This window comes from Rissa tridactyla, chromosome 9, assembly GCF_028500815.1.
Source record: "Rissa tridactyla isolate bRisTri1 chromosome 9, bRisTri1.patW.cur.20221130, whole genome shotgun sequence".
Taxonomy (NCBI): Eukaryota; Metazoa; Chordata; class Aves; order Charadriiformes; family Laridae; genus Rissa; species Rissa tridactyla.
In genome coordinates, this window is record NC_071474.1 from 45,712,614 (window position 1) to 45,739,516 (window position 26,903).

Here is a 26,903-nt window from a genome sequence, read left to right on the forward strand (position 1 = left end):
GATGGGGCAGGAGGCTGTTGGCAGTGGCTCATCCCCATGTGTCACCTCCGGACATCAGGCCGCCTGTCCCTCCCGTTGGTAGAGCTGTGCCACCGCTGCTTTCTATTATCACTCACTGCCACAGCATCTTCCGCGTGACTCAACAAAAAACCCCGCCGGCAGCTACTTCTGGCCCAGTTAGTGAGGTCGGGTGTGTTCTTCATGGCAATTTCTTCCTCCCTGAGGGGCTCCGGCCAGGCTGGGACCTGCTGCCGGCCCTCCAGCACGCAGACCTCCAGCCAGAGAGTGGCAGGGAGCGGATGGGGAACGCAGCTCCCAGCATCTCCCCTGCCTTGCAACGGCCCGTACTGCCTTCTGCAGCATCGCTTGCCCGCGCTGGCCCGTGCGGGGCGGGGTGCAGATGGTGACACATGTTCTGCAGCTGGATCCCCCAGCCCAGCTGTGCCCTGGGGACGGGACGCGCTGCAGAGCCTGCTCTGGGCTGCCTCGGTGTGTGCTGCCTGCACTGGGACACCGCCACGGCTGCAGGCAGCCCTGGTCACAGCAGCTCACGGAGTGTCACCAGGTGCTCTGTCTCCTTGAGCCCACAAGCAGGTGCAGACCCACCATCCCTGGTCCCAGCTTTGGGACTTGTCTGGGCAGACACGTGGGAGCAGCCCCGTGGCGAGGAGGGGAAGCCACGGGGCCAGTGAAGCTGGAAGGCAGCACATAAGCGGCTCTGGAGGAGATCGGCCGGCAGGAACAAGTCCTGGCAGGAACAAGTCCCCGTCCCCCCCAGCCTGCTTCTCTGTATCCGTCCTGTGGTGAGGTCACTGACTCCACCACTACATCAGAAAGAGGAAGGAGGAACGTTTCGCTCAAGGAAAGCAGCCCTCCGCTGCAGGACAGTTACCTGGCACCCAGGGTGGCCGTCACCAGCATCCCCAGACTCCGGAAGGGATGGGATGCTCCCAGGCATCCGCCTGCAGCAGGGATCCCGTCCACAACCTCTGGGATGTGGCGGGAGCTGGCTGGAGCATACGACCTGCCTCCTCGCCAAGACGTCAGTGCCACATGACAGCGTGCCACCACCGCCTGCGTCACCACAACCCGGCGCTGTCACGGCCTCCCAGGCAAAAGGATGTGGCTCCTCACGCGGTCGGTCGGTAGGTGAGCGTGGGGTGGGGGAGCACCGAGGTTGCCAGGGGCTTGAGGGGACACGGGGCATGCTGACGGCAGGGGAAGCCCTGGAAGGTCCTCGTATGAAGCTGCCTCTCCTGAGCCTGGAAGCCACAAGTCATTGCAAGCTGGGATGGAACGTGGGGAGGGGTCCCCATGTGCTTACGCAGGTCACAACCCATTCACGGGAGTTTGCTTTGGCCCCTGACCGAGTCCTGATAGTGGGACACACAAACCTTTGGCCATCCAGGATAACTATTTGATGTTCCTCCAGGAATTAGCTTAATCCCAGGAGCAAGCTCTGTGTGTGGGTAAGCCCTGACCCAGCAGCAGGTCTTCTCCTCACCTCCTGTGAGCTCCTCCTTGAGCTTTCCCCTCCTGCCTGAGTCCCCAGGGCAGCCAACATCAGGCAGGCAGTTGCAGGGGTGACACTTTCCAATGTTCCTCCCCGCTCCTCTGGCCTTTCCCTCTGCTCAGTGCCTGCAGACGAAGCCCCAGCCGCGCGGCTGCACTTTCTCCCCACGGTGGCTCTCCGGCTGGGGAAGGGAAGCCTTTCTCCTGGGCTGGGAATCCCCTTCCTCCTTCCCCAAAAGAGAGCCTGACATGGAAGGGGAAGGGATATTTTTAGCACTTACACTATGGTTGTTTCAAGGATTGAGCTAAGAGGAATTGCCATCAAATGAAGGACTGCTTTTGCTTTAAAAGGAAGCTGCTTTCCACCCCCCCCCCCCCCATACTCAGTCATTGCAAAACTTTTCTGTGAAGAGGGATTGGTAAAAATCACCTTTCGTAGGAGAGAGCTGGCTCAAGCAGGAGATTGACGTCAGAAGCAGCTGGACACTGTTCCTATGCTGGCACTGGCTTCTCGTGCCCTTGTCCAGCTCTCGTGGAGACCGCGCATCCCAAAAGAAGGGGATGGGGTGGTACTAAGCCCCTCTGCCCCAGCACTGGTCACGGCTCCCAGCACCTGCGAAGCTCGGAGATGCCTCCACCTGCCAGACAGCCCTCCCATGTGTCCTCCCTGCATTCCTGCTCTCCAGCATCTTTTCCTGACTGTTGCTCATGGCTTTTCCTAAAACCCCGGGGATCCCAGGTGCTCTCGCCTTCCCAGCTGCCATCCCACCCCAAGTATGTACTGGCTGTGGGCAACCCACCTGAGATCCTCCAGCTCCCAGACTAAGACTCCACACCTTGAGGAGTTTGCCTGAAAGCAATATGGTTAATAGGGGGGAAAAAGTGCCTTGCTGCAATGTGGGAGTTGCCAGCACCCCCACGGCAGGCAGGGGCACGGTGAAAGCAGGTTCTCCAGGGACCGGAAGGGGAGATGGTGGCCCTTAAAAGCAAAACCACTGGCCAGAAGGTGGCAATATCCCCTCTCCTTTCTGGGCCTGACACCACACAGAGCAGAGAAGGGGTCAGCCTTGTGTCGGGGGTGGATCCATTTTGGTTTGGAAGCTCTAACCCCACTCAGCCGTTGGATGGAACAGCTCAGGCAATGGCAGGATGGTGCTCCATGTCCCACACAGGTGGTCAGGTGTCCCTGATGTCCATCTCCTGAAACTCAGCCTGCACCAGCCATAGCAGGTGCTGGTGGTGTGAATGCCCCAGCACCGACAGAGCAAGGAGGGGGATGTCAGCACAAGAAGGACATGGACCTGTTGGAGGGGTGCCAGAAGAGGGCCACCAAGATGATCCAAGGGCTGGAGCCCCTCTGCTGTGAGGACAGGCTGAGAGAGCTGGGGGGCTTCAGCCTGGAGAAGGCTCTGGGGAGACCTTAGAGCCCCTGCCAGTCCCTAAAGGGGGCTACAAGAAAGCTGGGGAGGGGCTGTTTGCAAGGGCATGTAGCCACAGGACAAGGGGCAATGGCTTTAAACCAGAGCAGGGCAGGTTTAGATCAGACATGAGGAAGAAGTTCTTTACACTGAGGGTGGTGAGACACTGGCCCAGGTTGCCCAGAGAGGGGGTGGAGGCCCCATCCCTGGAGACATTCAAGGCCAGGCTGGATGAGGCTCTGAGCAACCTGCTCTAGTTGAAGATGTCCCTGCTCCCTGCAGGGGGGTTGGCCTAGATGGCCTTTAGATGTCCCTTCAACCCAACACATTCTATGATTCTGTTCTATGTGTTTAACAGTGGGGAATGCAAAGTCCTGCCCTGGGGGGAACATCCCCAGGCATTAGTATGTGCTGGGGCCACCCAGCTGGAAAGCAGCTTTGCCTAGATAGCCACGCCAGACCTTCCTCCCTCCCCACCTGTGCAGAGGTGGGCTTGCACTTTGCCCACCTTTGTGTCTCGCTCAGGGGAGATTAGGGGACTGCTGACCTTCCCCAACCTCCTGTCTGAAACCCTGAAGCAGGGTCCGGTTGTGCTGATGGTCGCTTCTTCTCGGGCAGCGTGGGGCTGTTCCAGGCAGCTGATAAACGTTAGGAATCACGCCAGAGGGATTAGCATCTCCGGCAGAGCCTGTGTTCCCACTGAAACCTCCTCATCCCCCAGCAGAGATGTGGTACTGGGACACTTCGGAGCAACAACAAGTTCAGCAGCTCTTGCAGGCAGGCTGGATGTGGGACACCTGCTGCAAAGGAGTCCAGGGCAGTGACTGTAACTGGGAGGGACTGAAAGCCACTGGAGCCCCTGCGTCCCTCTGGCCGGAGTGTGAAGAAGGAGGTGTCTGGTCAGACGTGCCCTGCACACGGGATTGCCTTCGCTTGGCAACTCCTGCCTTGCACGTGCTTGGTGAACCACTGCCCTCCCTCTGCCCGCTGAGCACATGATGCCCAGAAAAGCACCCAGGCACCTCCCAACACTGATAAAAGCAGCTGCTTTTCCTGGTTAGAAAATTCCTAATCCCTCCAGAAGCTGTTCGGATTTCTCCGCAATGTCCCCCTCGGCGCCCAAGGCATTTCCCCATTCCCCAAGGCTGAAAAGGGAACTTACAGAGACTATGATTTCATAACATCAACATCCTTGGGGTTAGAGTGAAAGGCGCACTTGGGCTAGCACGAGGGAGAAGTGTGGACTCCATATCTTATTGCAGGTCTAAGTAAAAGCCATGCAAAAACCATGCTTGGGAAGGTGGGATGTCAAAGAAATATCAGGGACTTCCAGAACGCAGTGAGTACCAGCAGGACTGAGCTGAGTCAAGAAAGGTGAAAGCTGAACCATGTCACTGTGGTGAGACCCGTCTGACTTCGGTCTCACCAGGCGTGACAAATAACTTCATGGCAAAGGACCCCAGCTTTGCCCCAGGGAGTCTCACAGCATGAAGCTGTTGGTCACACGGCTGGGCCCCAGGCACCCCAGGGTGCTGTCACTCTGACCCCCACAACACCAGCACCTGGCCCCAACAGCGGGCGCTGCTTCATGGGGCTTTTCTACCTCAGCCCTCAAGGTCCTGTGATGTGAATAAGGAAAATCCATCACGCCAGGGACTTAGCAGGGACTAGCTGTCATTGCAGAGCCCTCGCTAGAAGCGGACCAGGTTCAGAGATCAGGTTCGTCTCTGCCACGTCACCTGGGATTGGAGCGAATGGCCCAGAGAGAGTTTGATCTTACACGGGACACCAGGACCCAGGTACCACTGGAGGAAAACAGCAGCTTCCTTAAATAGCGGGGATGCTGGAGGAGACTTTGGGCTGAGGAGGGAGCAGCTGAGTTGGGTTGAAAATCTGAGGGCTTGCAGAAAACTGAGGAAAAAGTGAATTGCATTGTGGTCAGGTTGCTTGAATTGTGTCTGGGACCATAAGGAAGCCCAGAAAGTAAAAGATGCTCTAGGGACTGCCCAGGTGGAAACAGCACGGCATGTCCCAGTGCTCCTTCATCTCCTCCTGGCAGGCTTTCCCAGACGAGTCAGCTCCCGCAGAACATCCTTCTCGTGGAGGTGGGTGCATTGCCGAGCAGATCGCATCGCCCCTGCGGATGGATGAAGTCTGCCCAGATGCCTCTGCTCCACCTCCCTGCAGGCTGTGAGTCACCCATCCCACAGCTGGGGGTCACAGGCCCCGCTAGCTAGTGTCTGATTGCCCTTACGTCTTCCTCGGTGGGGCAATAATTGGGGCTGGAGAGGGCAGCAGAGGGGCAGGACCTGCCCTGACGTCCCACAGCTGCTGGAGGACTCTGTTGTACCTGATGCTTGGTCTGCAGGGATTGGGAGCAAGATGTGCTACAGGAGAGGGTGCGCTCACTGCTACCGTCGTCTTTCATCTTATCCCATAAAAATAGGCAGATTGTTGTTATTTTCATCAGCTTAGTCCTCATTTTAGAGGCAGAAACCAAAACACGGGGTTTGGTGTTTAGGGAATATAGATTTGGGTTATCCTTTGTCCTCTCCAATAGGGACTCTGCTTTCTGCAGCCGGGAAAGCATTTCCCACCCTGAAATACTCAGGGACAATGTTCTAAGTACTGGTTGCCCTGAGAAAAGGCTCCTCTTGCCCTAAACCAGAGAGTCCCAGCCCAACAGTGCCAATGTTCCCCCAGTGGCAATGCAGCCAGCGGGATGTCCAGAGCAGGGCAGGCTTCCTGCTCAGACCGCCCCGAAGCAGAAATCCATGGATGGCGCCTGCTGGCCTTCGCATGCCCTCTGCAGAGACATCGGAGCTGCGCGCCCCAACGAGCAGCTCAGCAAATTTGCTTTTATCCTGTATCTTTGCTAATCCTGCTGAAAAATCATTCCTCAGCTGCCAAGAGCTTGCTGTAACTTTGGAGGCCTTTGGTGTCAGTTCACAGGCGTCAGGGAGAGGAAGGTTAATGGGATCAGAGCCAGCCAATTCCAGCGACACTGAATACAGCGTCTCTTTTCTCTGTCCTTTAATTAAGCCCCTTGTAACTCCGCTTGGGATTTGGGAGTGACCTCAGTGCTTTCCTAGCAGGTCCCTTCCTCATGGGCCATTGCTCCGGCACAATGTACCTTGGCCTTTTCATCCCAAGGGAGTAGTTCGGGAAGGTCATCAATTCAAGCTGCGTGTCCTAGTTTTAGTGCACATGATAGCAAGTCAAAGGGAGGTCACGGGGGGGATGCCAACTAGCCACCCAGTTACGTCCTGTAAAGGGAAACCACCTTCCAGTGGGAAGGGAAGTTGCACAGTGAGGGAGAAAGCGAAAGCCCAAAGCAGAGGTCTTCAACCTGTGACTCTTTCCAAAAGAAGCGGGTGTCAGCTGGACTTGTCTCTCAAATGTCACCTCCCACTGTGGGAAAACATCAGCCTACCTGGTTCCTGCGGGCCTTCACAGCGGCAAGGTTGCGCTTTTGGTTTTCCGCTTACAGAAGGGAAAGATTCAGAGAAATACGCCTTGTGACAAGCGCGCGCAAGCCGTGGAAATGTCACACCAAACCAGCTCCTCTCCAAGCAGGCACCGTTTCCCCGTCTGCATCGTTTCTGCCAGCTGTAATCCGGTTCCTGCAATGAAACCGGCGCTTCTGCAGCTCATTGATACCCATGCCCGGTGCCCAGCTCACGGACACACCAGTTTGCCCACAGCACCAGGCAAACTCCCTCCCTTCCAGGCTGTCTGTGAGACAGACAGTGGACTTTTAAGCTCATTTTCTTGGCCTGGAGAGGCACGTTGCTGTGAAACCTGGTTATGCTGTTTTCAGGAGCCTGCAATTAGCAGTACACATCAGTCCTGATCCAGAAAGCCCAGCAACAGAGTCAAGGCAAAGTCCTTTAGCCTTCCCTCCTGCACTTTGGGGTGCTGAAGGCAACAGAAAGCCCAATGCCAACTACGGCCTGGGAGTTTCAGCGCTGACAAGCTAAAGACAGCCCCATGCTGAGTCAGATCCTGCTCTGGCCACATGTTTTCGAATGGGCGCAGTCAGTTTTAGGGCTGTTTCTCAAGTTTGCGTGGGCAGGGCTGTAGAGCGGAGCGCGGCGGAGGGAGCCCTTGCGCTGCAGCCCTGCGCCTTCCTGCAGCGGGGAGAGGTTGTTTTAACCCGATTGCTTTGAAATGTGCTTGCGGGCTGCGTGCCAAGAGCCCTTCCACAAGTCCCCTTCTGCTCACCGTCTTTCTCTGCAGTTATGAAGCCCACTAGAAGCTGCTGATGCCCTGAGATGATGGGTCAGTAACGGGGTTTGTCTGTAAGAAAAGGGGCTGGGGCTGAAGCTGTGAAGTCGGTGTCTAGGGGCAGGATTTCCCCACACTCAACCAACATCAGTCCCAGTGCAGCCTTTGGGTCCTCTCCAGGCTGGTGAGACCAGTGTCCGCACCCTGGAGTGACACATACACATCTGGAGCCTCGGTTATTGCAGAGTCCTGGCTGTCCTCGTGGGGCTCCGGAGACAGAGGAGGAGGCAGACGGCTGAGACTTTCACTCTTTCTGGGTCAAAATGTATTTTTTTAAAGTTTCTTGCAAAGAAAAGAAGAAAAAAGTCAGAAATTACGATCAACCCCTTCCGTCCTTTACTAACGTCCTCTCTTTCTGATTCCTGCCAGCCAGTTATGTGGATGAGTTCTCACCTGCTGACAGAGCCAGGTGTCTCTTTTGTGATCCAGTGGCTCTCTGGAAGGTGCCAAAGGTGGAGAACGCCCCAGCTCCGGTGTCGGGGCCCGTTGTGCGCAGCGACAATACGCCTTGCGGGGACACGAAGGGATATGTGGCAGCTGAGCACTTTGTGGGGTGACGTGCCAGACCCGACGCCCCCCAGCTCCCCCATCGCGCAGAGCCGCTCCAGCAGGTCACCTCTAAATGGTGCTGGTTTGGGGATGGTCCCAGGTGCTGTTTCGGGGATGGTCGCAGCTAACAACAGCTGTACCCCGCTCTCCATCCCCCCGCCTCGGCCCTAACCCGCTGTGAATGGCACCGAAACCGCCCCTGTGCCCCTCCCCGGGGTGGGGGGGGAAGGACCGCGCCGCCCGCGGCGATAAAAGGGGGCGGCGGCGCCGAGCGGCCCCGGCCCCATCCCCGGCCATGGGCCGCCCCACCGCCGCCGCCGCCGCGCTGCTCTGCCAGCTGGGGCTCTCCGCGGCCATCCAGTGGCTGTGAGTAGCCATCCCGGGGGACATGTTCCCTCCTTCCCTTGCCACGGTCCCTTTTGGGGCTCCCCCTCTCCGGCTGGGTCCCCGGAGGGGTGCCTGTGGTGTGTCCCCCCTCCCCGCTCCATGGCTGACGCCCATCCTCTCCCTGCAGCGGGCTGACGGAGATCGGCAGCGGGGTGGCCTGGAATGAGAGCCACCACTGCCGGCTGCTCGCCGGGCTGGTGCCGGACCAGATCCAGATGTGCCGCAGGAACCTGGAGGTCATGCACAGCATCGTCCGGGCCGCTCGCCAGACCAAGAGCGTCTGCCAGAAGACCTTCACAGACATGAGGTGGAACTGCTCCTCCATCCAACGTGCCCCCAGCTTCGGCCCTGACCTGCTGAAAGGTAAAGGATGCTTCATCCACTGCGTTTCATCCTCTTTCTGCCCCACATAGCTTTCCAGGAGGGCAACGCTTTAGGCAGAGCTTTAATATACGGATATATAGTATATATGAAGTGTTCAAGACCAGGCTGGATGAGGCTTTGAGCAGCCTGGTCTAGTGGGAGGTGTCCCTGCCCACAGCAGAGCGGGTTGGAACTAGATGATCTTTAAGGTCCCTTCAACCCAAACCATTCTATGATTCTATATTTAATATACTGCTGTTCAGTTGGTGGGTGTCAATTTTGGAGAAACTTGCTGCCGTTACACTGGTGTTAATCCTATGCAACTTAGATCTCCAGGTAACTTCCATTTCAAACAAAACCAGCTGCTAGAGGCTCCAAAAAAAAGGGGGAAGAGGGGGGGACACAGGCTGCCTAGTGACAGCATAATGTAACGGGTGGCACAGGTTAAAAATACAGCACAAGAAAAATGCTGGGCCTTGGGTTTATCCTGTTGCAAGCAAAAAAAGGGCCCTTATTTGTATTGTGAGATGTGTGAGGGGAGTGTTTGGCTGGGCAGGGAGGAAGGACATCTCCCCCTCTTCTTCCCAGGAACTCGGGAATCTGCCTTCGTCTATGCGCTGGCTGCCGCCGCCGTCACGCACTCCATCGCCCAAGCCTGCACCTCGGGAGAGCTCCCTCTCTGCTCCTGTGGCTCCGTCCCCTCGGAGGTTCCCGGGCCGGACTTCAGATGGGGTGGCTGCGGGGACAACCTGCGCTATGGCCTCCAGCTCGGCGCCGCTTTTGCTGACAGTCCCTTAAAATCCAGCAAGCTGGGGACACAAGCGCTCAAGGCCATGAATCTGCATAACAATGCGGTGGGCCGGCAGGTGGGTATGGTGCCCACCACGGATTTCTCCTTACAGCAGCCTGGGGGGCAGAGGTGCCTAATGTAAGGCATTAGACTCGGGGCAGGCTGTTGGGATGCTGTTCTTAAAGTTAGGAGGCAACTAAATGGTTAAAATGGAGTTACCGTGTTTGCAGAGACACCCCCCACTGCTATTCCCCCCCTCCCCAAACATCCCTGCACCCTTTCCACAACTAGGGCGAGATATTTGTCACTTCACACCAGTACTTCCAGTATTTCTTTCCGCCCTTCTCATGGGAGCAGAGGCCCGTCCTGCCCCGCTCCAGCTGGGCTGCCCAGAACTGCCGGGTTTTGTGCTTTCAGACACTCATGTTCCCCAGGTGAGGACGTGGCCGTTCTGTATTGGCCAGGGAAGCCACCAGCCCCACTGCAAGCTCCAGCAGGGAGTTCCCCAAGGGTTAGTCTCTTATCACAAGGGGAACGAAGCAGGGCTGAGGCCTTGATTGCCCTATTATATTCATTTAAAGGTGGCAGTAAGCAGCTGAGCTCTTTCATCTCTTAAGACTTCCCATGGATGCTCTTGCAGATCAATCAGTAGGGTGGGTACCAGGAGAAAGCAGAAGCAAATTCATCCGGTTTCCCATCCTCTGCAGGTGTTGAGTGACTCCCTGGATACCAAGTGTAAATGCCATGGTGTTTCAGGCTCCTGTTCAGTGAAGACCTGTTGGAAGGGACTGCCAAACCTGGATGAAATTGCCTCTGACCTCAAGTCCAAGTACCTGGCAGCCATCAAGGTGACCCACCGGCTTGTAGGGCCCAGGAAGCAGCTGATACCTAAAGAAATGGATGTCAGGCCAGTGAAAGAGACGGATCTGGTTTATCTCATCAACTCTCCTGACTACTGCACACCAAATCTCCACCTGGGGTCTCTGGGGACACAGGATAGGTAAGAAACTGCCACAAATACATTTCCAGCTCAGTCCCCCATTTCATGAGAGTCTGTACCATTGGGTTTGAAAGCGTGCTCTGGGAAGCTGGTGCGGACGGGCAGTCCCCCGTTAGATGGGGATCCCACAGGGACTGCTGCGCAATCTTTGCATCTTAAAGTCCCAAGGGCAGGAAGGCAGATGTCGTTCTTACAGAGCTATGCAGGTGTAAAGGCCAGGGGCAGCCCTCACTGAGAGTCCGTCAGCTCCACTCTCCAGGACAGGATCCATCCAGTGAGGACTCAGAAAGGGAAATGCCACCCCTCCCTGCAAGCCTGTGCGTGCTGCCTGCCAGTAACAGAACAGTTCCGCAGCCCTTGGAGTCTGCGGTGCTTCCCAGATGCCTCCTTTCTGGAGCGATTGCGGGGTGGAAGGGAGTTTTTAGAGGGATGGGGAAGCCTCTTTTGAAGGCTGAGCCAGGGCTGCTTCAGGGCTGTGACTTGCAACCCCTGTTTGATTTAGCAGTAGAAGTTCCTGGTCCTAGCCATCCTCCCGCCCTTCTCCATGGGAAGTTCCTGCCAGCAGCATGATTAGTGTGCCCAACCTCAGCCACTGTCACAGTAACACGAGGTGACATCAACTCCAGTTTGCAAGCAGACGCCTGCACCTTGCTGGCCTCTGCTTATGGGCACGTAAGCTCTGGGAGGAGGCCAGGGCAGATAGCTGTGGTTGACACCACCACCGTGGGGCGGTCAGGTAGGCTCCCTCAGCTCCCACTTGTGCCTCCTCCTCTGCAGGCAGTGCAACAAGACCTCCGTGGGCAGCGACAGTTGCAACCTAATGTGCTGTGGCCGCGGCTACAATGCCTACACGGAGGAGGTGGTGGAGCGGTGTCACTGCAAGTATCACTGGTGCTGCTATGTGGTGTGCAAGAAGTGTCAGCGGAAGGTGGAGAGATACGTCTGTAAATAACGCCAGAGGCGTCACGGCAGGCAGGAGGACTCCTGTGCTGGTACCACCCTCCAGGGCATAGCTGGAGACCGAATGCCAACCACAAGGGATGCTCTCAGCTACGGCAAGAAGGGGGCTATGCGGGAAGCCGGGACTCTCGCATTACCATGGAAGACCTCAAACTGAGAGATGCCGGGAAGCCTAAGACCAGAGGCCAACCTCTGCTCCATCTCTCCAGAGCAAGACAAAGGGCTGCTCTCCTGCAGCTGATCAGGAGTGTCCAGCCCTCTATCTCCAGCTGGGGACAAACCATTTATCACTCTGCATACACAGGCCCTTTTCTCCCGGGGTGAATGGGGACCCTGGGCTGCCATTGTCTCTTCGCAGGAGGTTTCTCACAGTGGCCTGAAAGCCAGGAGTGATGGATGGGGAGGAGGGAGAGAGTTGCCCATTGGGAGAAGGCTGCAGGGCAAGGGGGTCATGGGCACCTCCTCTGGGGACACGTTTCTGCTGGGGGTTCACCCAACACCACTGAATGTTTCTCCTCAGGGGTTCGTCCACTGGTCCAGTGCCTTTTTCAGCATCTGAAATGACGACCAGGCTTGGACACAGGCAGAACTGATTAATCCTCCCCACGAGCTGCATGGAGATTGCCGCTGCTCTCACTGATTGTGGCACACAGACATGGGGACAGGAGTGGTCCCAGAGGCTGCCGAAACAGGGCAGCGTGGCAAAACCTCACCTAGAAGCCTTGTATTAACAGGGCAGCCACGGCAGCACTGTAGCTTCTGCCCTCTGGGCTTGTGTTGGAGGTGGAAGCCCACTCAACGTGTGGCATACCCGTAGCTTGTCCTTCCTGCCCCTTCTTCTAGATCACTAAGGTCTTCAGCCCATTCCTTCCACTCCCTTAATACCAGGTGTGCTGGCACTCTGGCCTGGAGAGATGACATGACTTTAGGGCCCTTGAGAAATAAGAATGAACCTTTAGTCTCTATGCTTAATGTAAGTGGGATTCTGGTGTGCGTTTTTTAAATAAATGTATTATACCGTACCTCTCTGTGACATGTTTCCTAGGACAACCTCCTTCCTCCATCTCCTTCTCAGCTGTCCACATGAGAAAGCAAGGCTGTAAGGAGACCATAAAGCCCCGCGTCTGTACCCTTACACGCAGCAGGAGACCGGTTCAGTTTTAACTCTTTCTGCTGCCTATTGGCCCAGGTTTGCCTTTAATTACAGATATCTGTCAGCCTCAGCTACCGTGCACATATGGAAAATGTATTGGAAGGTTTCCGTTGCCTGCTTCCTTGGGACTCTGACCAGCCAGCAAGGAATCCAGCTTCCTGGGATTCAGCGCTGGTGGCTGGAAACCGAGGCAGTCCGGGATTATTTTCTGATCCTCGTGAACGTTGCCTGGACTAGCCAAGCATGCATGTGCGAACAGCAAGAAGTAAAGAGCCAGGGATGGGGGCTCTGATGGCCTCCATTTTCCCTAGCACGGAAGCTGGCCAAGCGCTTGCATAGGATAAGAGGTTCCTGGTCATGCAGCCTTTGGAGAGAAAGGATGGGTCTAAGTACACAGGTCCTGAGGAGAACCCACAGCACAAGGAGGGCAGGTAGATGTGATGGAAATCCTAGGGCAAATTCCTGCAGCTTACAGCATGACCTAGAGACTCTGGCGGCTTTGCGTGCGCCTTGCTTTGTTTGTGGTTTGCATTGAATGGAGTTGGCCGCATTCAGCCCCGAGTCCAGCTGTACGATTACTCATTTCCATATTCATTCAATCATTTTTAATAGCCTCTGCTGGGTCACGGAATCAATTCATGAGCTTTTATTGTAAACCGTCCCTTCCACTTAATGTGCTCCAGGTTTCTGTATTAACACTGAATAAGAGCCGGGAGTCAAAGGTGGCTTCAGACAAGCCTGGGAGCTGGAAGTTGAAATGCTCAGGGGTGAAGCATACGCTCACATAGTTAACCAAGTGAGTTAACTATCATTATCAGTTGTTAATGTGCCATTGACTTGATCTGGCTGCTGACATCTAGCCTTCCCAGAGTGACAGTAAAGCCACAGCTGCGAGGCTTCCGTCACAGCTGCAGAAGGCCAAAAAGCTATCTTCAGTTTTTCTTTTAAAATGCAATTAAGGGTTAGTCACCGGCATTCCTCAGAAAAGGGAGTCTTCAGCTGCCAGGCTGCAAAATAGCTGCAGTTTCTGTGTCCAGAGCCGGGCTAAGGGAGAGGTGATGCAGGTACTTAATTAGGAGGATTGCTTAAATACCTTCCCTATAGCCACCTCCCTGTTGCATCGCCAGATCAGAGGGAGGTGAAACCGGGAGGGGCTGTGAACTCGGCAGAGCCGTTGCAAAACGAGCTGGTGAGAAAAAAAACAGGGGAAGGATCTTGCGGAGTTGAGAGATTCAGCCAGGAGGGTGGGAAATGTGATTTGCATTTGGTAACTACAAACACACATAGCCTGGGGTAGAGGAGAGGAGCCACAATAGCTAGGAGTGCCCCGGGGAGATGTCGTGATCCCCTCCTAGAGAGGTCCCATTTGAATTTCTGCCTGGGAAAAGGCAGGGTCAAGTGCTGAATATGCAGAGTCCTCTCCTCCTCCTCTCGCTCCTTGCATCTTGACTGCAAGCCCAACAGGGAAGAGCTGGGAAAGGACTGGAGGGGTCAATCAGCAGCGAGGACCTTGGGCTCTGTTTGTGTCCTGCAGGAAATCGGAAAGCACTGTAATTAGTCGAAGGGTGCAAAGGGTCAGGCTGGCAGGAAGGACTATGGCAGGGAGGTGACAGTTAAGTGACAATGCTTTGAGCAGGAGCCGTTGTAATCTGGGCCCACACCTGGGTTTACCAGGCTTGTGACATCTGCTGGGCTGGAAAAGCCTCCTAGGGACCAAGAACCAGAGCAAGACGGTCGGCATCAGATGATGGATCCAGAGGGGAAAAGACTCTGCGCTTGGCCCCAGGGGTTGAGGGGATCCATCTGACTGGATGCATTTTTTCTCTCTAACCCTGCTTGGACAGAAAAGCCAGCAGGAAGGTACCAGGGGAATATGGAGACCCTTCACACAGCCCAGGCTAGCAACGAGCACCCTCTGAGGTAAAAAGATGGGAAAACTTGGACCCTGACGTCACCCTCTGGTGAGTTCCAGCACCAGTCAATGCAACCTTCTGCCAGAGAAATCGGTACAAGAAGGCTTTTCTCTAATCCTCTACACCTTTGCTTCCACCCCAAACATCTCCAGCTCCGGCAGAAAGCCCTCCAGGACCTGAATAAACCTGGGCAAGGACAGTAGCAGTGTCCCTGAAATCGAGAGCATCTCTGTAACAATTGCGGCTTTGCAGCCCTTCAGACACTTCCTCACGCGTGCGTTTTGCCCCGCTTTCACAATCGGTCCTCTCCAGACTGTGGTAGGCTGCTGTCATTACCCTCTGCTTCACAAACCCTCGCAGGGCTCACTGCTAATGTGACAGATCTACCTCTTTGACTTCCCTGTCATTAGCCATTTTTCCCGATGTCTTGTGGCTTTTTGTTTATCTGTCTCTCTGGAAATGAGACTCCCCGGAGCTGAATTCTCCATGGCCATGGCAGAAGTCTTTCACTTTCTGGTGCTGTGAACTGACATGGGAGAGTCGGCTCTGAAAACGGCTTGTGCATAGAAGAAATCCATCCTTCTACATGAAATGTGGTGAGAACCAGGCAAAGGGTTTGCTCTGAAAAGCCTCCTCTCAGTTACTGCTTGATTTTTAATTTGGGCTTGAAAGGAGTAATGCTGGTATGAGTATGATCGTTTCCTGCTGGTTAAACTTGTGCAGACAATGAAGTCTGGAGAAAGGAGAGTGATTTTCATGGATTCTTTTGACTGATTTTTGATTATTTTTTTTCCTTTTATTTCTTTATTCATTGAGGGATGCTGCATAACTTATTCCAGGAGGATAATCTGAGCGAGGGCAACAAACTGTTGGAAATCAGGTAAGCATTTTGGAGGAAGAATGACTCTGTGTTCAAGAACATGTTGGGATATTTTTTCCCTACGGCACTGGATTGCAGCTCTGAGAGGATGGTGGGTCAGGACCTCCACCTGCTTTTTGCCTGTGCTTTTCACAGGGAAAGCTGAGCCAGAACAAGGAGGAGGGACAGGACGGGGCTGCTCTCTGGGGGCTCAGCTGTTGATCAACATCTGTACTGCTGGATATATTTGGGGGATGGTGCTTTGACCTTTGGGATGGTTGGTGCCGTCACACCGCAAGACCCAAACATGAGTAAATGCTTGTATTTAAGGAAAAACCCTTGCATCTCTGTTCTCCTTTATTTCTGGGGTGCTCAGCAACACCATAATGTCCAAAGGATGACAAATAATAACAGGGATTGTCCTTACGGGGATCTTCAGCTGAGGGATAGGGACAAATCAACATAGGTGAGTAACAGCCATAAGACCAGAGGGGAACTAGGTTGCAGGCTGAGGGCCCTTGGGCGTAGCTTGAAGGGCAGCTGCGGCGATGGCTGTGTGAGGTCCAGAGGGGAAGCAGACCTCCATCTGGCATCCCTTCCAGCTCTGAACCCCGTATTTCAGCAAGCTGCTGAATCAGAGTAGAAAAGTCCCAGATATTGCAAGTTTGTGGTATCCCTGTCATGTCCGCAGGGGCCAGGAGGAGCGGGGTGGCTGCATTTCTGAGCACCCCGGTCTCCCGTCACCAGCCTGTATTTCTCCGTCTCGCATGCTTCAATTCATCCACGTTCAGTGTGGGCAGCATCCCGGAGGCTGCTCACGGTGGACTTTTCTATTTGCCTTTCTGCCGGTGCAGAGAAGGGGCCGTCGCCACCTTGTTGAGTCACTAAATAGTAGCATCTTCCCTTTCGGCATCCCTGGGGACACTGCCTCCAAGGTCCATCAGAAAGTGAGCTAAAGCAGGGAGGGAGCTACAGAACAGTCTCCTCTCCAGAGCAGAAGCCGATGTGGGCTTGTGAGCCACCTTAGGGCTGCCATCCAGCAGGGCTTTTCCATGAGCATCCTCCCACCGTGCCGGAACCGGGGCCGTACAGATTTTGAGGACTTTCTCAGTTTGCATATGTGTCAGCCGTGACCACTGTGCATGTGCTGTGTGGTGGAGTAAGGAATTTCCAGGCACGCTTCAGTCTAGCTGAAGCATCAGTCGTGTGCCATAGGATGACATGCAGAAGCTCTAACACCTTCCAGGAAGACTGGATGTACTTGTAATGTGCCGATGCTCCTGGGAAGCACTGGACAGGCACTGGATATGCGCTGCCAGATGTTCTACACATGTGCATTAAATGCAATCCACTGTGGCGGTCGGTTTTACTACCTGTATAATGGAAAGCACGTGGGCACGTTTCATGTCTGGAAGTGGAAATGTAAGAGAAGCTGAGGCTGATCCCTAGACATTGACTTCATGCCGAAAACCTACCGCACCGAGACACCTGGCAGAAGTGGGGAGGGGGACAGACAGATCCACAGCTTGCCAAAGCTCCGGGAACTCCCCCTTTTCACATGCAGCGGGACTAATCACAGCCACTGTTCCTGTAGTTTCCAGATTGAGACTTATTGTGCTGTGAATAGGGGCTTGCCGGCTAATTATGCCTTCCTGAAGAAGCATGTATTTTCTCCTTGTGTTGAGAACATTAGCTATGTAATTAGAAGGGCCAGCTTGAGAATCCACGTCCCATCCCTCCAGGTGGACCTCAGGCAGCAGGAGAACACATGCAGTTTGCTACACTGGAGCTGAAAAGCAGACTGTGGGTGATTCTGGTCACTAATCCTTACTGATTTCATGCTCTCACAATGTAACTGAAACCTATTCTTGACCAGTTGGGACATCAGATAAAAACAGGGGGCTGATTAACTTCTACAAAGGAGATTCAAGAGCTTCCAACCAGCTATCCCCCTCGGCTTTTAGAGGCAAAGCCTTCTCTATCTCAAAGGAAACCGGGCTTCACACGGATTTCCTACTCTCTCTGTCTAGCTTGCCTGGTGAGCCGGGATAATGTGCTGCTCAAGGCCTGTCCCGTGCTGCCCCGGACAATCTGGGTCAAAATTGCCTCTCCCACCCACAAGTTTTAAGCGGAGGGGAGGTGGGTTGAGATCCCATGCTCCACTATCAGCCTTTTCGCAATTACTTGGACAGCAAGCCTATGAACCTGCCTGGCTTGCTCTGAGAGGTGAAGGCCTCCACAGAGAATGCCCTAAGGAAGTGTTTGTTAAAGATTAAACAGAGATATCCTGTAGAAAGGTGATTGTGAACTGCCTGGAGACTCTCTGTGTAACACAAAGGATAATGCAGCAGAGGAGTTCACTCTAGCAGTCTCTTTTGCTCTGATCATTAAAAGTGCTGATGAAATGTTGAATCTTCGTGGTTACAGGGGGTGATCACGCTATAGGTTTACTGTAGCTTTTAACTAACACATATGAAGAGAAAAAAAGATGCTGTAATTGAGGGTGGTGTTGCTCTGATGAAAATGAACTGGTTGCAATTGTTGGGGATGCCAAAGCATCTTCCGCTAGCGAAGAGCAAACGGTGGTGGATTCCAGGCCCTATTCTGCTTCCAGTAATTACACAAATTAATTTTCCCACCAGCGGACACAGCGTTGTTCTTCACCTCCCGCCTGGCGTGCAGGAAGGCCACAGAATGACGCGGTCAGCTCTTGACATACCTCACGCTGCTGGTGCCTGCCTTCGCAGCCTGAGCACGGGGGTGGCGGGGAGGGAGGGTGCCAGGAGGGTGACACCACCGCGGGGTCCTCGGGGCGCAGCCAGCGGGACCCCAGGCCCACAACTCTTCTGGTTTTGATGAGTAACTTTTTATCGAGCTGTCTCACGTCGGTATGAAGAAAACAAACAGAGTAAATTGTAAACTGACTCATTCTTGGAGGCCGAGTGCTTCCAGCCAGCCCTGAGTTATTATACCACCATATACATAGATGTAATAATACACATAGGCCAACCGCCTGCATTTCCAAGGGACCCACGTCTGCTCATAAAAGCTCAGCTTTAACCCTTACCTACCTTATGCCCCTTTAAATTTCAAAGATACTGTAAGAAGGGACTTGGGAGCCAAGTAAAAAATAAATGAGAAAGGCTGCTTCTTACTTTTGTTGTAAAAAGAATAGAGAAGAAATGGAAGGTCCTGTGCTTAAAAAATAAAATGTGGCACTCCGCCACTGAATGTAGCCACCCCTCTCGCTCCCTTTTCTAGAGGGGGAAGGTGTTAGACGGGGGAGGGTGAATTTCTGCCAATTTATCTAATTATCCTCATTTTCCCTTGTTTATGGGAGCACATCACCAGCAGTACACCTCCCTCCTGGCAGGGTCTGGGAAGGCCCGTACGTCAGGCAGTGACAAACTCTGTGAGCACCAGCCGCATGTGACGGCCCACGGCCCCGCCGAGCCCCGTGTGGGCGACACCACCCCCGCCGCGCTGGTCCCGGGTCGCTGCCCGGGGAAAGCCCCGCTGCAGCCTGGCCAGGCACTGCCTCCGGCCGGCCCCTAACAAGATGGCGGCCCCCCTCTGCCCTCACCAAGATGGCGGGCAGGGGCGGGGGCTCTGGCGGTCGCCCCGGAAGCGGTTCGGCGGCGGCGCCTTCCCGGCCCAACATGGCGGAGGGGGCCGGCGCGGGGCCGCGGCTGGCGGAGCTGCTGGCGGCGGGCCGGCGGTTCTGGGAGGAGGTGGAGACCGGCGCCGAGCCCTCTTCGGGGGCTCCGGCCGTGCAGGATAAGGTGCGGCAGGGGCTGGACGCGCTGCGACAGGCGGCCGCCATGGTGGCGCAGCTGGACCTGTTCAGGTGAGCGGAGGGACGGGCCCGGGCCTGGGCTTGGTCCCGGTCCCGGGGGCGGGCAGTGAGGCCGCACAAGGGTCCTTCGTGCCTTCCGCCGCCTCCAGACGGGTCCCCGGGCCCGGGCGGAGCGGGAAGGGGAAGGCTGATCTGGTGTCTTCCCTTGCAGCGAGAACGAGGAGCTGGAGGAGATCGCCTCGGCCGACCTGAAGTACCTGCTGCTGCCCGCCTTGCTGGGGGCCCTGACGTTGAAGCAGGTCGACCTGAGCAAGAGGCTGGAACACCTGGAGAGCGCTCGGGCCCACTTCTGGCGTTTCCTCAAGCTCTGCAGGAGCTACGGGCTGGGCAGCTTCAACCTGCCCCCCGCCAGCCCCCCAGGAGAGGAAGATGCCAGGAGCCCATCCTCGGGGGGTCCCGCTGCCACCCAGCCCAACCTGGTGGCCATGGCGTCGAGTAGGCAAGCCAAGATCGAAAGGTAGGCTCTTGCTTTGTGGTGTTTAAATAGAATAGAATGTGTTGGGTTGAAGGGACCTCTAAAGGCCATCTAGTCCAACCCCCCTGCAGGGAGCAGGGACATCTTCAACTAGAGCAGGTTGCTCAGAGCCTCATCCAGCCTGGCCTTGAATGTCTCCAGGGATGGGGCCTCCACCCCCTCTCTGGGCAACCTGGGCCACTGTCTCACCACCCTCAGTGTAAAGAACTTCTTCCTGATGTCTGATCTAAACCTACCCTGCGCTAGTTTAAAGCCATTGCCCCTCGTCCGGTCGCTACATGCCCTTGCAAACAGCCCCTCCCCAGCTTTCTTGTAGCCCCCTTTAGGTTCTGGCAGGGGCTCTAAGGTCTCCCCGGAGCCTTCTCTTCTCCAGGCTGAAGAACCTTTTTGTTTGGCTTTCGGGAATCAGTTTAAGAGGAGGACAGTGCCTCAGGCAGTGCGAGATTGTGCAGACAAGGACTGTCAGGAAAGAACCAGTTCCCTTGATATTGGAGTACATCAATCATTAAACATTCATTTCAAGATGCGCACCACATAATGGTATTGGACCGTGCACAAGTTGGAGAGATGCATTTATGTCTTTAGTTTCTGGTCTTTGAAGAAGAACTGCACAAAAGCTTTTATGATTAGTTCTTTAATCACTGCTAACTGCGTAAAGCCAGCAACGTTGGGAGTTTCCTACCAATGTGCTTATTAGATCTTTAAAAAAAGAGATGGTTGATACCTCTTTGTCATGTGTTAGTTGGGGATTTTGGCAATCAAGTTGTTGCTTCTTGTGGTAGCACTGGAAGGCCCAAACTGTTTGAATTGTATGAAGATGAAAATAGGAGTTATATTCTAGAGAGCAACCCAACTGAGATGGGTTTGGGATACCAGAACACGTCGGGGCCTTTGGGATCAGCGCAGGAAAGCCTTTCCAGCGTGGGCTGCTTGTCAGCGGTCTCAGAGCTGCGCATTGCCTCCCGAGCGTGAGTGAGTTTTGTCGGTGCTCAGGTAGGGCTTTGGTTACGCATGAACTCCCCTCTCACTGAGGGCTTGCGTCTGTCTGTGCCGTGACTCCTGCTTGAAGACAAACGGGAGGTGCCTGCAGTGTGAGTTCTGTCACAAGCAGGTTAGTACTTGATCAGGGTGAGACATTGCAGTTATATTTGCTTTCAGTAAAACACATAGACTGCATGAACAAAATATTCCAAAGGAGGCCTGTATCACCGCACCAGCTCCAGACCTGTCTCATCCTAGCTGCCTTTAGCCGCGTTCTCTGAATGAGCACATCCTGTGGCGTCCCAGGGAGCAGGTTGGGATTGCAACAGCCAACTGAACAGAATTTATCCCACTGCAGAGTGTAAAGACAAACAGGAATGGAGCAATTTGCTTTGCTTCCTTGCAGGATAAGGGCAGGGCTGGGCAGTCAGGAGCTCAGCCACTTAAGATGTTGTTTTCAGGGTTCCTGTGGAACACTTTTGGGTGGGTTTGCTTTTGAGAACAACTCTTTTATGCTCCGTGTCCTTTCAGCTCCTCTAATCCTTGGTGCTTGCTGTTTGTTCTTCAGGTGGCAGGGACACTGATGGGAGCGGGACACAAGGGTTTAGCCTGGAAGTGTATTATATAGGTAGTTCCCCCCTTTAATATCTAATTCCTGAAAAGGGCAAAAAATCCGGAAAACCAAAATTACATTAAAAAACAACCTGCACACACAAAATCATGTGAGACAGAAATCGGAAAATTGTTTTTATCTGCCTTATAAACAGCTTCTTGATATCTTTGTGTCGTATGGAAGCAACTTAAAATAGCTATTACATTGGTTTTCTCAGTGAAGGAGCCGATGAGTCCTGTTTTCTCCAGTAGATTAATTTGCCAGGCTTGCCCAGTTTTACCTGGGAGGCTTAAATTTCAAGGATTACTCAACTTTTTGGAGAAAAAAAAAATAATTGAGAGAGGCGCCTCTGAATTAAAACTGTCATCTTAAAGCTGCTTTTAACAGACAGGAGATACTTAAATTACAACAGTAAACCATCAGAACCTCTCTTTTTGTGTACAATTTTCTTTTTAAATACATGAAGTCATGTTAAACCACTTACAAAGAGTAGTAAAGATCCTATGTAAAGTCTAAATTTGAGTTGACAGATGGAAATGATGGGGAAGATGGGAGGAAGAGATTTTGGTCCTGCATGTGTGTATACAACCATGCATTTTCAAAGCCTTTTTTAAGCAGATTGGAACTCTCCTGAGTTCTGTAGTTTTCATTTGTCAAAAACCTTCTGTAGTCAGTCAGATGAGGTGGGGAGATGGATCCCCCTGCTTCACATTTTGCCTCTTGCTTACGCATCATGAGAGGTCATCAGTAAATGACAACCAGTATGAACTGGTGCTGCCAGTGCTCCTCCTCTTCTTAGCAGGTACATTCCTGTAAGTCTCTGCTTTGCTTCTACGGGACCCTTCCTCAGCTGTTAAATGGGTGGGTCCTCCTCGCACAAGGAAATTTGTCAAAGACACGAGGAGCTTTATGAATATCTGGGATTTGCTTACCCTAATGAGCACTAGTCAGCAACTGGCACCTCTGTGAAACGCAGCTGAAAAGGGATTGGGGGAGGGCTGTAGCTCTCTAACTACATTTGATTGAATTTCAAGAACTAGGAAATGGTTTACTTTAGAAAACGCTGTGTCTGGGTTTGGCTAGAGAAAGGTTATTTAATGATCTCATTTTGTTCTCTTTGAGACAGATATAAGCAGAAGAAGGAACTGGAGACCAGGTTGGCCTCTATGAAAACCTCTGTGGAGAGTGGGCAAGCAGATGAGGATCAGATACGGGAATTTTACATACTACAAACCCAGAAGTGGATCAACACTAGCCTTGAGGAAATTGAGAGTATTGACCAAGAAATGGTCATCCTGAGGAGCAGAGGTACAGCGAAACAGGTATGAGACCTCTCTTGCACTGCAGGTCCTCTGGACTGTGGATAGCTAGACTTGATGGTAGACACTGTTGCGGGTAAAGGAACTTCAGAAGAATTCAATAGCAGAGTTTCGTAAGTTTCATTCTGTGAATTCTTGATTGAAATTTACCTCAATCACAGCACAGGCAGATAGGGTTTGGTTTGATTCTGAACGGGCAGTGGTCAGATTTTTGGATTAGTCACTGTCCAGTGACTGCCCACATGTTCTAGACAGTCGCATCTTGTGAAATGCTAGACCATTGAGTATCAGAGCCGAACCAGTCTGCATGAAGAGGCTTTTCTCCACTTTGCCAGACCCTTAACTCTAAAGAACTAAGTACATTTGTAAATTAAAGGAAGACCCGTGTGATTTCTTTCAGGCCTGCGCTTCTGGTCTACAAAGCGTGCAGACATTACAGAAAGAAATGCCCATTCTGAATGCTGGAAGCTTCTCATAGACCTGCAGTTCCTGTGTAGAATAGTCTTCCTGGGCTTTATGTTACTCACCTGAAATATCTGTCTAGAAATAAAATCATAATGTGCTGACACAGACCACAGTCCAGCTTTGTTGGCGCAGCTGGTTTGTGCAGTTCATTACTGGCATTGCAGGACTCTGTTCTTCTGTAGTGCCCTGGGTGATACAGGAATGGTGAGCTCTACTTGCTTCAGAATGTGCTGTGTTTGATCCCTGGGAAAAATAAGCTATATTTCATGCTTTGATCTGAGCTGATCTGGTTTAGCTCTGTCAGCTTTTCCGCTTTGATCAGAGCGGGTGTAACAAAGGCACAAAGGGAAGTGATTTATAGAAGCTCACAGATGGAGTTCATGATTTAAACTGGATTAAGGCCTGAATTGTCCATCTTGGGATGTTGCTCTGACAGCAGAGGCATTTCTCTTCTACAAGACTTTTAATAACTTGTTTGGGGTGGGAAGCAGAGAAGGGGATTCTCATCTACACGGTTATCTTGTGACCATTTTTTGTATCTTCAGTCTTCAGCACCACCACACGGTACTTCTCGGCAAGTCAGGACTCCAATGAAGCCTTTCATTCTTACCCGGGATGCTGCTCAGGCTAAGTATGTTGTTTTCTGATCATTTAGACGCAGTATGATGCAGTGCTCTACTCACATCCAGCCTAAGATACCCTTTCAGAAAACCAGTTGTTACCTTCAGGCAGTGTGTCGCATCAAGACGGCATATGGGCAAGGGATGGGAGAACATCTAATGCATTTCTTCCACTTTCTCTAATGTTTTTCCATTGCCAGCATGCCACAGCTTTTTGGCTAACGCTGTTTTCCTCCTATTGGGATGGCAGAAGAGAAGATTGTATTAAGCAAATATTAGTGTGTTAGTTTATAGGCCACATGCTTGTTGTGGAGAGGCAAGGCTCATCTGCCCATCTGACCTCTGTGATTTAACAGGATTGTTCTTCGCTGTGTGTGTGGTCTCTAATGTAAACTCTGGAAGATTTCAGTGAATTCAAATAAGTGATCGTAGGGGCTGGAAAGATGTGACACCTACCAGAGAATCATCAGTGACGATAATACAGGTTTTAACTGTAAGGCTTTCCCTAGGGGAATAAAAATCTTAACTGTGGCACTGTGAGATTCTTGCAAGGAATATGGCAGCAAAGACACAAAATGGGTTAGAAACCAGATTTCTTGTCATGCTTTTGACTTTATTTGCCCTTCCATATATTTATTTAGCCAAGCTGTGCCTAATTTAATTCCCAGGGACCTCCTTGGCAAGCTGTGCTAGCACAGAGTGTTCTCCTTTGGGCTGGAGAAGTCATTCGGGGTCTTTGGACTAGAACAGTCCTCACCTTTCTAAACTGTCAGGATGAACTCTTTAAACGCTGTTAGGGCTGGGTTACTGGCAAGTCTGTTGCTGGTGGCCCAGGCTGTAGAAATACGTTTGTTCTCAAGCCCTCCTTGATAACACATCTTATATTGTTAGTATCAGTTGGAGTACGGAGCAGTTCTGTGCACGGTTGTCTATGTTTCTGCTCATTTGTAGCAACGTAAAGTGCCTTCTTTGACTTGTCTCTCTCTTCCTGCAGAGTGTTTGGTGCTGGATATCCTGGCCTGCCTACTATGACCGTGGACGACTGGTATGAGCAGCGCAGAAGGCAAGGAGTCGTGTCTGGTCAGAGTGCCCCTCAGAGAGCACCAGGTAGGGAGTTGCAAAGCGAAAACTGGAGTAGAGAATTTGTGAAGTCTCTTGAGGAGGGTGAACAGGGATGTGTTCAGGGTGTAAAACACCCACTGACTGAGGAAGACCTGACTTTATTAGGCTGTGAGAATAACTGGATTGATAGACTGCTCTTTGCAAATTCCAGCTTTCTGTCTCAACCATCTCCTGGCAGGGCTTCTGTTTTGAGGACTTGACTAGGGATCTTCCACTGCCCCTCACTCCTGTTCTTGACCTTCAGCAGGTATAACTGATGAAGAGTTGCAGAAGCAGCAGCAGGAGAAAAAAGAGGAGGAAGACGATGAGGAAGCTCTTCAAAAAGCTCGGAACTGGGATGACTGGAAAGATACACACCCAAGAGGCTACGGCAACCGGCAGAATGTGGGCTGATGCTCTCGCTGCAGAGGGAGCAGGGCCTAGAAATCCTGTAAGAATTGCCTGTGTCCTGGAGATATAGGAATAAATACACTGTACATATGCGGAGGTATCCGTGGCTTCTCTGGGAGGCACTGGAGTCAGCAGAGTAAACATGACAGTTTGCTTTGGTTTACGTTAGATGTCAGACTGAGTGCACTGGTCATGTACAGTGATACCACAGAACTCCTGTCAGGCGGAGCTCTTTCCGAGGGGTCAGACTGCCTCTGTTCTCCCAGTCAGAGGAAGTCCTTGAAAGAAAAGTACATGAATTTGGAAACGGCTCTTTGTATTGTGGGTGGATGTATTTATTTTTTTTCCTCTATATTTTAAGCAAAATAAAATCTCTTGTGCTGCCTAGCTCTCGCTGTGAAAATCCCTTGCTCTTTGTCCTAGGCATTCCAGAGCAAGCCTGTAAGGCTGGTTTCCAGCAACCAAGGGACTTGGGGATGGGAAATAGGCAATGTTACATGGCCAAGGCTTCTGAACACACCACCTTGCAGTGCAGCGTTCACCTCGGCAGGGAGGCCTCTATGCAGCCAGCTCTTCGGTGGCCTTGCCGCAGGCTCGTCCCGCTGTTCCTCCGTGAGCGGGCAGACCTGAAATGTTTGGGATTTTTTTTTTGTGTTAAGTAGATCAAGTATTTCGAGGGCAAAGTCGAAGTGCTGATACTACACATAGTACAAATGCCTTTTTGAGGGATGTTTGTCCTTTTGTTTAGTGTAATGTGGGGTCTGCGTGGCTATAGCGTACATAATGTAATGTACAAATGTGTGTACTTGGGACCCTTTTATGGAGACGCACAGGGGCCAGCGCTGGGACAAATGGTGCCGTACTCAAAAGCAAACTAGCGCACTGGTTGTTAGTGTGCTCAGAAATCTATTTACAGAATAACCGTGAAGGGGTGAAAACCTTGTCTGGATTCCTCCAAAGGCAGTTTAAATAGCTGCTGGTGCTAATCCTGCACTGAGTGAAAAGAGAGGATATGACTGGTTTGCCGTAGCTGGTGCTGACCCAGAGCGTGGCCACTGCGTTCCTGGGCAAGAAAGTGAGGAATTACGGCTGGAAGCTCTGGAGGTGCCCAGCGTGTGCTGGCAGCTGCGACTGCGGTTTTTTGTAAACCTGGTACAAATGTCAGAATGAAAAACCAAACAAAGCATCACTGCTGCTTGCCTTTGTGGCAGCGTGTTACCTGGAGCAGGCCACAAGGCATCTACTGTCTTTGATTTGGTGCAGTCAGGTTCATCAGCAGAGCACTCCCTTACCTCTGGGGACAGTGGGATTCTGAAAGAATTTGGGGTTTTTCCTTTCTGTTAGCATGATTCAAGCACACCCGAGGGTCCAAGTAGGCTTCAGGAGAGCTTAAGACATTTTATGCATAGCAATTTGGGCTCTTGTTAACTAATCTCTCCCTGTGAAGTTGTAGCAGTGAATGCTGTTGCACCCTTTTTTCCAGAGACTGAGACTCTACAAAAGCAGATTACAAGTTTTTGTGGGTTCCAGACCTCTCCTGTGAAACGTGTTTTTAACTTTAACAACACATGCAATTCTCTGCATGTATTTATCCCCTTCCTACGTTTGATGTTAGCCAGCTCTTCCTAGCGAGTACTTCTGGAGAGGTAGAGCCTGAGAAGTAGCTCTGGTGAATCAGATGCTATGGATTTTTGCTCTTTCTTTGGCTGTTGGCCTGAAGCTCCGCCTTGGGGCTGCTTCTGCTGCTTTTTTTTTTTTATTTTACTTTTCTTACTTTTTTTCCCCCCGGTTGTCTCCAGGCAGTACTCTGGTCTTCCTGGGCGAGCAGGCAGGGCTAGCAGACCCCAGTGGCCCTCGTAGTGGTGGAAGAG

At 52.6% G+C, this 26,903-nt stretch overlaps 2 protein-coding genes across 5 annotated transcripts; both read left to right on the top strand.

The window, feature by feature from the left end:
• The first annotated feature begins 429 nt into the window (after nt 1-429).
• LOC128915135 (protein Wnt-11b-like) lies at nt 430-12,267 on the top strand. 3 transcript variants are annotated; one of them, XM_054215042.1, is made up of 5 exons: nt 430-1,145; nt 8,281-8,516; nt 9,105-9,382; nt 10,014-10,306; nt 11,084-12,267. In XM_054215042.1, the coding sequence occupies exons 1-5, from the start codon at nt 940-942 to the stop codon at nt 11,256-11,258; spliced, it is 1,188 nt and encodes a 395-aa protein (XP_054071017.1). In that variant the 5' UTR covers nt 430-939; the 3' UTR covers nt 11,259-12,267. The 3 variants fall into 3 exon arrangements, with proteins under 3 accessions (XP_054071017.1, XP_054071019.1, XP_054071018.1); XM_054215044.1 differs by lacking the exon at nt 430-1,145 and adding an exon at nt 3,040-5,120; XM_054215043.1 differs by lacking the exon at nt 430-1,145 and adding an exon at nt 8,035-8,132.
• A 6,552-nt stretch (nt 12,268-18,819) lies between these two features.
• Nucleotides 18,820-25,419, top strand: IGBP1 (immunoglobulin binding protein 1). Of its 2 annotated transcripts, none has more exons than XM_054215032.1 (6): nt 18,820-19,038; nt 19,199-19,504; nt 22,243-22,438; nt 23,446-23,531; nt 24,515-24,627; nt 24,890-25,419. In XM_054215032.1, exons 1-6 carry the CDS (start codon nt 18,851-18,853, stop codon nt 25,033-25,035), a joined length of 1,035 nt encoding a protein of 344 aa, XP_054071007.1. In that variant the 5' UTR covers nt 18,820-18,850; the 3' UTR covers nt 25,036-25,419. The 2 variants fall into 2 exon arrangements, with proteins under 2 accessions (XP_054071007.1, XP_054071006.1); XM_054215031.1 differs by having other exon boundaries at nt 18,821-19,038; nt 24,887-25,419.
• The last annotated feature ends 1,484 nt before the right edge of the window (nt 25,420-26,903 follow it).